Source organism: Parus major, chromosome 6 (assembly GCF_001522545.3).
Source record: "Parus major isolate Abel chromosome 6, Parus_major1.1, whole genome shotgun sequence".
Taxonomy (NCBI): Eukaryota; Metazoa; Chordata; class Aves; order Passeriformes; family Paridae; genus Parus; species Parus major.
This window is the reverse complement of record NC_031775.1, coordinates 32,197,235-32,207,893: the sequence shown is the minus strand read 5'-3', so window position 1 is coordinate 32,207,893 and position 10,659 is coordinate 32,197,235. Positions and strand designations below refer to the sequence as shown.

The 10,659-nt window shown below is 41.0% G+C and overlaps 1 protein-coding gene across 1 annotated transcript in view; it reads right to left on the bottom strand.

Annotated features, from left to right (window-relative positions):
- Positions 1-4,476: 4,476 nt before the first annotated feature.
- MKI67 (marker of proliferation Ki-67) overlaps positions 4,477-10,659 on the bottom strand; it is a 17,236-nt gene continuing 11,053 nt past the window's right edge. Inside the window, exons 14-17 of the mRNA XM_015632485.3 lie at positions 10,294-10,655; positions 9,408-9,480; positions 6,084-9,086; positions 4,477-5,124 (exon numbers count right to left, since the gene is read on the bottom strand). Coding sequence (XP_015487971.1) covers positions 4,985-5,124; positions 6,084-9,086; positions 9,408-9,480; positions 10,294-10,655 — 3,578 coding nt within the window. The 3' untranslated portion in view covers positions 4,477-4,984. The remainder of the gene's footprint in view (positions 5,125-6,083; positions 9,087-9,407; positions 9,481-10,293; positions 10,656-10,659) is intronic.

The following is a 10,659-nucleotide window of genomic DNA, read 5'->3' as shown; positions in this document are numbered from 1 at the left end:
GATTTCATTCCTGTGCCATGCAGTAGCCACTAAGATTTCCTTATATTCTTCCACAGAGCAGCCTGGAAAAGTCTAAATTGCACAAAATCCCAATTTTCTTTCCACCATGCCAGAACTTTTATCTTGTCTTAGAAAATGTGATCATCTCACTGAAGGAAATATTAATAAAATAAAAAAGCTGACTATTAAATACAAAAAGATTCTACAACAATTTCATACTAACATAACTTACATGATAATAATATTCCTGTTAAAAAGCTAAATTTTAACATTAAACTCATTCTTGAAACAAACTTTTACTTAGAATTGAGAAATTTAGAAATAAACTTCTACTTTTCAGATAGCTGCAAAGCTGTGCAGTCCTTTGATCTCCTACCACAAATAGCAAAAAATGGTATTTTTCTGGAAATCACAAGTTTTTTGCTTAATGAAAGAGTTGCAATTTATTGTTAAGAAGTTTCCTCTTCTGGTGGAACATGAAAACAACTCCAATCCAAAAAGTTATTGTGTCTGAGTTGAAACTTGAATTTAAACTTGAGTTAAACTGGATTAAATTTATTAATTTGAAATCAAATTATTTCAAAGTGCTGCAGTTCACTTGGGCCAGTTTTCTCCTGGAGCTGGGAAATTTGTGTTGAAGGATTTGTGTCGACAGATTTTAAACTGCTGAAGTCAAAACAGGGATTTTTAATTGCTAAATGAACACTGAGGAGTGAAACTAATCTCACACAGGTTTTGTTTTAAATAATTTTAGGAGGGAAAACAAGCCACGAGGAACTTCCTGACAAGATTTTTGTATTGTAATATTATAAGTGTTAAAAGGTAGAAACTTTATTGAGATAATTCTACTAGGAGCACTAAAAGTAGTGTTAAAAACACTGATTTGTTGCCAGTGTTTCTTCCCTGATATAGACACAGGAATATTTGCTGCAATTTCTTTGATTTCTTTTGGTTTTGGCTAAAAATATTTCCTGGGCAAGGAATGATGCTGCTTCAAATCAGCAGTGAGTGGATACTGAACACTTTTTTCATGGTTTTATGGTATCCCTACCCTTGATTCCCAAATTCTGACTGTCTCTTGTTAAAACTGATATTTTCAGTGAAATATAGAAAGTTTTACTCTGCCATCTGTCCCCTAAAAGTGGTGGTTATCAAATATCACTTTGGGATTACAAAGGTGGATTTTAGCCATGCACAATCCTGCATTCTACTGGATTTTAAAAAGCCCTTCTGGAGAAAAAAATTAATCAGGAGAATTTGCTTAAATTCACTAAAATAAAAAGGGGAAATTTATAATGCTAAAGATCAGAACAGGATTGGGTTTTTAGCTTTCAAATACACTGATTTTTCCCAAATTTTAGTGTTAATGTCCATTGCTATTTTATCATAAAGATGACCCAGTGAGGACAAATCATGATGAGACAGGTCCTGACCTACCTGCCACTCACAGAACCAGAAAAACATCAATATCTGCCCTGAGCACCATCAAAAGTTCCCAGATGATGCCACATTCCTGAGATTTAAATTCCAGGTGGGTTTTCATTATGTTTCTCAGTACTAAAAAGGAAAATTTACTTCATGAGATGTTCCTCAAGTTTAGTTTATCCACAGATTCCAGCCTCTGGTTGCAAGCCTGAGAATATTCACTAATTATGACTTTTGAGTGGCAGGGAACCTCACATGGAATTTTTTAAACAGGGTGGGTGTTCCCACCTGTCTCCAGGATTTTTTGTGACCTCCTCTGAGTACCAGCCATAAATTACATTCTAAAGAAACAGGGAAGGAAGCTGGAGTGGGAATCTATGGAGACAACATCCTCAAAGATCATCAATTACCTGCTATCTGTTAATCTCTGAGAATTGCCTCCATCAGAGCCCAGCCTTGGGGAAATTAGAGAATTTCCCTGAATTCTGGGGGTGTTTACAGCTCAGGTCCAAGGTTAACAACTGTTCTCCCAAAACAGCATCAGTTCCCCTGATCCTCCGGGTCAGGGCAGGGGAGCAATGCCAGGGAAAGAGACAAATTCAAAGGTGCAAAATTCAAACCAATGCAAGTTTTCTTTCTATGTTTCATGTAATTAAGCAGCTTGTCTTGCTGTCAAGGAACTCTTCCAAGGCAGGAACTCACAGAAGTCTGGAAGGAAATTGGATATGAAAGAGATTGTCAGGAACGGGCAGAGCTGCGGCGTCGATGGCAATGCAGGGCTGAAATATTAAAATCCAGTTATTGTTGTCAGCAAGTTTTGAAGGTTTTGAAACTCTTTGTGACAATCAAGTTGATTTTTCAACCTTATTTATGTAGTGGAAGCAGCAAGTCCATCTATTTTTAATAAGTGTGGAGATGAAATTGAGAGGAGAGATGGAGGCTCCCACAGGGAAGGGTGGGATCGGTGACAATTGACAGCACAGCGGTGACAATGCCATCAAAAGGATGTTCAAAACAACACCTCTGGAAAAATAATGCTTAAATAATAAATAAATCCTCTGCAGGGAGTTAAATGCCATGAGGATGTGGCACTTGGGGACATGGGACAGTGCTGGGGTTGGACTCGATGGTTTTGGAGGGTTTTTCCAACCTAAATGATGCTGTGAGATAAAATCTCATTAACAGGCTGCTCTATATTTAAATAAGATTTAAAATACTTATTCTTTACTACTCCCTCAAAATCACTGAGAAATTATCTATAAATAAATTTGTAGATCTAAAACCAAATAGATATATCTATATCCAGCAACTTGTAAATCCAAGTGACAATCATGGATATAACTAAGAAAAACTCTGCTTCCTGATTTTTTGTGTCCCACTCCTTTCCTTCTTTCCATAAAATCATCTGTCCAGATTAAAAATCAAAAATATTGACAATGCAGAAAGTTTGCAATGGAATTTTCCTACCATTTCCTTTTTTTAAAAAAAATTGTGCTGCCACACAACAATGAAGATGTAGCACTACAGAAATTACAGAGATAACTTGGAAATGTTCCTAGAGGAAAGAGATTTGTCTCAGCACTCTCTCAGAATTATCTACCTTGAGGTGGATTTGCAGTTTCAGATTTTCTGATTGGAAAAGGAGCTGCCCATAAAATACATCTTTATTAAATTAGAAACAGGAATTGATGTTAAATGTCAGTTCTACAGAAGAGCAGAGAGCAAATCCTGCCCTGGAGCTGTCCTGGAGAGTGAGCAAAGCCATGCTCTGGGTGGCTGCAGTGTCCCCACAACCAAATCCAGATTTATGAACAATAAAACCCATCAGCCTTAAACTCCTGCTGCCTTCCCTGGCTGGCTGTAGAACATTCCCAAAATGACACAACATCACCTTCTGAGAGACTTCCACAAACAAACTTTGCTTTGGGAATTCTCCCCTTGTCCATCTCTTCACAAAACAGATCTGGACTTCCAGAGATCTTCACAGGACGTTGCTGGCATTACAAAAACTGGGACCTGACTTTGGAGATCTCTCCAATTCCTACAAAAACAATGGGATATCTTCCTTAGGGAGAGACTGCCCAGGATTCCTTCTCCAACCCCAGTGAGGCACCTGGGAAAGTGGGAATGAGAGGAGGAGACAATTCCTGATAGTTTTGCTTGGATGGGGAGGAACCCCAGCTCTGAAGAATTGAGGCATTTAATCTGAGGGTTTTTTTTTTTAATTAGATTTGAACTAGAACCAAACCCAAAAGTGATAGATCAGAGAGTAAAAAACCCAATCAACTTATTGGAACCAGAAAAATATTCCTGTGGATCCCTGCATTTCCCAACCATGGCATTGGCATTGCTTACACAGAGACAATTCTGATTTCAGGGGAGATGGTCAAATTTTGCTTTCCTCTGAGATTTCAGGGCTAAAGTTTTAGGAAAGTCATGATTGGTAAACAAGAGTTAAAAACCCCATAAAAAACCCAAATCAAAACACCCCCCACCATAATATATTCTACTTCTCACATCAGCCAAGTTCAAGGGAAAGTACCAGAATCTGCACCTGGGATGGAGCAACCCTGGAGGAATGGACAGACAGCAATTTTCACACTAGAATTAAGTAGATTTTTTTAAAAAGTGCATTATCATTCAATAAAAACCCTCTGTGGATATGGGTACAAAACATTGTAAAAACAAACAAGCAAAAAATCCAACTTAAATTAAAAAAAATAAAAATATTACATCACATCTGAGGTTTGGAGTCTTTTCCAACCTTTTTACAGCTCCAATTCCGAGTGCTCTGCTGCAGAAACATCCCTGACTCCTCACACACCACAGAAACAAAGGATTTTAACTCAGATTTAAAAACTGCACTCAAGTTTGATGCCCAGGCTGAATTTTTTGTTCCTGCATTTAAGAAACCCCCAGCCTTGAAGACAAATTATCTGTAAAAGGTCCTAAAAGTTCTGTCTCCAAACCACATCCACCACAGAGAATGAACCTTAGAAATGAACTCAGCAGCAACTGCATCCTTAAAACCAAAAAACCACACAAGTCCCAAATTGTTTACAAGTTTAATGACTTCAAAACCTGCATTTTGTAATACAAGCTTCATTTTTTTTAAAAAAAAATTATCACAAGTTTATCATAATATTTCTGCTAATACAACTAGTATCTTTTAAAAAGAATATTTACAAAACTCAGATAAAAAATAAAAACTTCAGCATAGGAAAATTTCAGCAGAAAATAGCTTGAGCTGGAAGTAACATGGCTTCCTGATTGTTTTACTGATCAACAGGAAAAAGGGGAGGAACACTGGTTTAACAAATTGTATTTTATGTTTACAGCTTTGCACAAGCACCCCATGGTTTAGGAACCACCACACGTTGGCAAAGCTACTGAAGAAATACCTACCTTCTATCTGTAAATACATTAAGAAATACATTTTGCAAAGCAACCATAGAATTATCAAAAATCTGAGCTTAAAATCTGAGTGCAAATCAATTCACATTAAAAACGAGCTGTAATTGGAATTATTGAATTGATTTAAGAATTGGTTCTGGGACTCTTAAGGCTGTTTCCTTGTTCTTGTGCTGGATCTTGTCCTCCTCTCCATCCCTCCAGTGGTCTGAGCTGCCCTTGCATCCTCTTCTCCAACTTTAGTTTTGTTTCTTCTTCCTCTTTGTAGAGACCCATTTTCATCATTCCCTATTTGCACATGGAAAAATGTCAATTTGTATCATCAATCAAACATTTCCCCAAAAAATTCCCATCTTCACCTACATTGTTTTGAAAGGAAATGTCCCCAATGACAACATTCCAAAGATTACATCTCTGAATTCAACAAACCAGATACCAACCCCACACTTCTGCACATCCAATATCCTTTAAGTTGGATCCCTGAAGATTTACAGCTATTTCTGAAAGTAGGTTAACATTAATGAGAGCACCAAAACCAATTAGCTGCCACTTTAGCTAAAATTCCTTCCACTGACATGTAAAACTAAAACAGAACCAAACACCAAAGTCCTGCAAAAATGAAAACAGAGGAAGTTTTATGGCAGGAAATTGCTCATTGTGTAGCTCTAAAGAGTTACTGTCATTTCTACTTCGAGACATTCATTTGATAATACTTTTTAATTGGGAGTTTTGAAGTCAAGCTGAAAATTCCAGGGAATATTTTATGTGGCACAGCAGGACCAGGACAGAGATTTATGCTCCAGTGCCGTGTCCAGTTTGGGTCCCTCACTTCAGGAGGGACATGGAGGGGCTGGAGTGAGCAGGGAAGGGAATGGAGCTGGGGAAGGGAATGGAGAGTGAGCAGGGAAGGGAATGGAGCTGGGGAAGGGAATGGAGAGTGAGCAGGGAAGGGAATGGAGCTGAGGAAGGGGCTGGGAAGGGAATGGAGCTGAGGAAGGGGCTGGAGTGAGCAGAGAAGGGAATGGAGCTGGGGAAGGGGCTGGAGAGTGAGCAGGGAAGGGAATGGGGCTGGGGAAGGGGCTGGAGCCCCAGGAGCAGATGAGGGAGCTGGGATCTCAGATTTTTTCCAACTCAAATGATCCTGTCATTCTGTGATCTAGATCAGCAGCCCCAGAGCTCTGCACACAATTGTTGTCTACACATAACTCAGTCAAGCTTCGAGAAGAGAAAGCCACTCCTTGCCTCACCTGATTTTGGTTTTTTGGGTGCCACATCCTCTGCTGGTACCTGGCATTTCCTTCTGCGAGAGGTGGGGGCTGCCTGTGGAGCAGGGTCACCCTCCTGGCCTTTTCCAGACTGATTCTCTTCAGAACCAGTGGATGCTCCACTCAAATCCTGAGTTTCCAGAGTGTTGCCATTTTCTGGCAAGTCACTGCTTTTATGGGGAGAGGTAGAAGCAGCTGCCTCTAATAGAAATTCCACCTTCCTCCTATTATTCCTCAACTGCCTTGTTCTTCCCTGGCACGGATTATTTTCTGGAGATGCATCTTCACCTCCTTTAAGAATCCTCTTCTGACCTCTGCCTCTGGGCAGGTTGGGTTTTCCCCTGAGAGAAGTGGAAATTGTTTCTTCAGAAGCGGAAGAAGTTGTTTTCTTCCTGCCCACTCTTGATGGATTTTCTTTTGCAGGTGGAGCTACTTCCAAAAGTTGACTTTGTTGTTCAGGAATTCCATCTTTACCATCTTCTGGCAAGCCTTGAAGGGAGGTGGGACTAAGAGCCAGTGAAGTGGTTGCTTGCCTTGAGCTGCCTTTTACAAAATCAGTATTTTCTTGGGAAGAATTGTCCCTGCTCTGTTTATCTTCCCTGTCGTTACTTTTTCTACCACCTCGTTTTGACAGGACCTGGTTTCCCTGAAGAGAACTTTGGGCTTCTATCAAGGGGGTAATTTCCTTCCTCCTGCCTCTTCTCAGTTGAGTTTCCTTCCTGGATGGATCACACATTTCTAAGGGAACATTCTGCTCTTCTTTGGGAGCCTCTGCTCCATCACCTGCCGGCAGCCCGCGTTTCCCTCTGAGAGAGATGGGATTGGTTGTGTGTGATGCCACAGCAGTTTCTTTCCTTCTGCCCCTCCCTGGTGGCTCCTCCTTTGCACAGGACACCTCTGCCACAGGCACACTTTGTTCTTCATGAGTACCCTCATCTTTAGCCTCTGACAAGCCACACTTTCTCTGGAGAGGAGATAAACTTCCCTCTGCTGCCGGATCCATCTTTTTCCTTCTGTCCCTCGCTGATGAATTCACTTTTGCCTGTAAAGTTTTATTACCCAGAGCTGGATTTTCATCTTCTCTCTCTGCTGTCTTTTTAGCATCACCTTCCAGCACCCCACGTCTCGTTCTGACAGAAGGAGATCTGGTCTGTGATGCTGCAGCCACCTGACGCCTCCTCCCCCGTCTCGGTGGATTGTCCTCTGCTGAAGTGGGAGCAGCTTCCAAAACTGATTCTTGCTCTTGCACAACAGCCTCATCTTCCCTGTGATCTGCACTTAATGTTTGTTTTTCCATAAAGGCAGGACTAGCTTTTTGTGGGATGGAATCAAGTTGTTTTCTCCTGCCCCTCCTTCCCCGTGAAGGAGGATTTTCGGAATTCTCACGTTGATTATCTTTGTCAGCCATCCCTTCATCACCCTCAGGTAAACCTTTTCCTTCAGTCACTTTGGAACTGCCTTCCTCAAGCTGAAAATTGACTTTTTTACCTCTTCCTCTTCTACACATGACTGCATTTCTTTGTGCTGGATTCCTCTGCAGGATTTCAGTTTGCTTTGCTTTAAGTACTCCCCACTCATTTCTCGTCTTCCTGTGACTGCCCTGAGCAGGACTGGCACTGTCTGCAGCAGGGACGGATGTGGCACCTGGGCTGGGCTGCTCCTCCTTGCCTTGGGCTGCACTGGCACAAACAGAGCCCCAGGAATCCTGGGGAGAAGATTCATCCACTTCTGTTTCTGACTTAAATTTGGGAGTAATTTGTTTTAGGCTGCTCACATTTTCAGTAAACTCATCAGCTTTTTGCTCCAGAGAGTCTTTTTTGCCTCTCCTGTTTCTAGCCCTGGTTGTTTCCATGTTCTGAGCACTGACTGGCATTTTGTTTGTCTCTGCAGAAGGTGACTCTGCCTGTAATCTCTGAGCTGCCTCTGTTGTATTTTCCTGAGCATTTTCTGTTTCACATCCCTGAGATCCTTTCATCTCATTTTTCACGTGGGATTGTGTTTCAGCATCAGTTTCAGTTGATGTTTCCTCAGTTTTTTGAACGTGTTGTGTATTTTCAAGTGCGACCCCACGAGTGTCTGCTTTTATTTCAGCTGACTGCTTTCTGTTTCTAGTACTTCTGAAAGACTTAACTCTTCTCTTTGTTGCCTTCAGCTCAAGTTTAGTGCCATTTTCAGATTCTTGTGCTGTGACAGCCTCAGGAGCTCTGTCACAATCCTGTTCCTGTCTTTGTGTAACATTTGGGGATGGGTCTTTACGAAGATTTCTGGTTGTTCCACAAAGGTCTCCTGGAGAAGCTGCTTTTCCTTGGTCATTCCTTGCTCGTCTCCCTCTTTTTGCTGGAATCACTGGCTCTGTGTTCTCCACCCCTCTGTGCCTCCTCCTCAGTGACAGGAGCTCTTCTTCACTGTCCTCTATCCCACTGTCATTAGCTTTGCTGTCAGGATGATTTAAACCTGTTTGCAGCTGACAAATTTCATTCTGAATGTTTCCAGGTCCTGTCTTTATGCCTGGATCATCTTCAGTTTCATTGGTGCCACAGTCCTGCAAACTCTGTTTGCTATTTGCAGGTGCTTTTTGTAGCAGTGAAGAATCTTCAACACAAAACTCAAGACTTTCATTTGGATGTTTTAACTCCTTCAGCTTTTGCCTTTTACCTCTTCCTGACTTCTGAGCAGCACCAGGTGGTTCCACAGATGAAACAATGTCAAGCCCTTCCTGATCAGGGCACTTTGGAACAACTTCTTGTATGCAACGCTTTGCCCTCCTTCCTCTGCTTTTGTTTTCATGTGTGATCACTCCCATCTCCTCTTGGGTATCAGGACTCTCCAACTCCTTTAAACTCACACCATTTTCACTTGGTTTTGCTGCAGCAGGAGGTACAGCCTTCCTTGGCCTGCCCCTTCTGGCTCTCTGGGTAGGCTGCTCTTCACCAGCTGAGTTCTTCTCTTGAGAATCTTCACCTTGGGAAACTTCTCCTTCCTTTTCTACAACAGGGTAAAGAGCACAAACAAAAATTAGATATTCCTGTGCCTGATCAAAGCATCTGTGCATTTTCCTTTTTCCTCACAGAGGCATCTTGCTCAAGCAAACCATACAACAAATAAAGAAATATTGAACCAATTCCTAGATTAAAGGCCAGGCTTCTGACTGAAGTTGTTTAATTTATTTGGGTAGGTCAAAGGGAAAAAATTAGCTCAGGAAATAGCTGGGCACACTGAGAGAGGTTTAAATAAGATCTGAACTTCATGATAACATTTATGATTTTTTATATTCATTATTCCTCTAAGCAAAATATTTGTGCTTACCATATTTATGACTGGAATTAGAACCAGGAGGTGCAATTTCTTCCTGAGAATCCATAATATTTACTGATCTGACCTAAGGGAATAAAAAATAACCAATAAATGCATATCTGACAGGACAGGAACTTATGGAGCCAACCAATACCAGATGAATGTACAGAAAGATTTATAAGAATTCTTGTCAAATCCTTTTCTTTACAAATTAAATCAATTAGTTTTATAAATATATCCATTGTATTGTGGGCTGATACAAGCCCACAAACACAGCAAATTTAATTCCTGCCATCTAAAGTGAAAGAGAACATTGTGGAGAGGTTGAGAAGTGCCTTAATGAGAGCTCAAAGGGAATTTGGGATATTGAAGAGAAACTGAGTGCTCTGTAGTGTTTTATTGTAGTTGTAAGCACTAAGCTCAGAGATACTCAGCATTTTACCTATGGAATATGAGAATCAAAATAGTTTTTTTCAGAAAATGGTACCTGGCAGTGATGCCAGCACATCTCCACTGAATATCAAGATTCTTTTCACTGCAAAAACCAGCAGCAGAACAAACCAGGCTGGTTTAACCAAACATCACCAAGCCTGACCCACCAACAGGAGAATTTCACTTTTCCTACCTGCAATGGTCAGTGTGGAATGGTGAATGAGATGTTGGGAATGTCACTTTTATATTAAGCTTATCACTTTTATATTAAGTCTGGTTTTAATGATTCTTAACTTTAAAACACTTGTTTCTGGCAGGTCCCTTGAATATATTTTAACACACACAAATGCAGCTGTCCCTAAAAAATGTTGTAAAATACAAGGTGTCATACTAAGAAGTCCAAAGTCATTTCAGTCACAGGTTTCAAAGTCTAAAAACGTCCCTTCCAAAAGTTAAAGTATTTTACCTTCATTTCCTCTGGGGTCCCAAACATTTCAGTCACTCCAGCATAGTCCACGTCAGAATCAGGTGGTTTCTGCCTGGGTTCTGCCATAAGCCTTTGCAGTCCCACAAAATCCTCAACTGGTTGATATTTCTCTCTAGGAGACTTCATTAATCTGCTGATTCCAAACATGTCTCCTATGGGCTCAACCTTCTCCTTTGGTGTCTGGAAAATGCGGCTGATCCCGACCATGTCTTCCACAGGTTGGGATTTCAGCTTTGGGGTTTTCTTGGCTGAAGTCACACCTGGCACAGCTTTTACTGCTTCCCTGCTCTCTGCTGGAGTGTCCAGCAACCTTTTCAAGGCAATTTCATCCAGGATTGGTTCTGG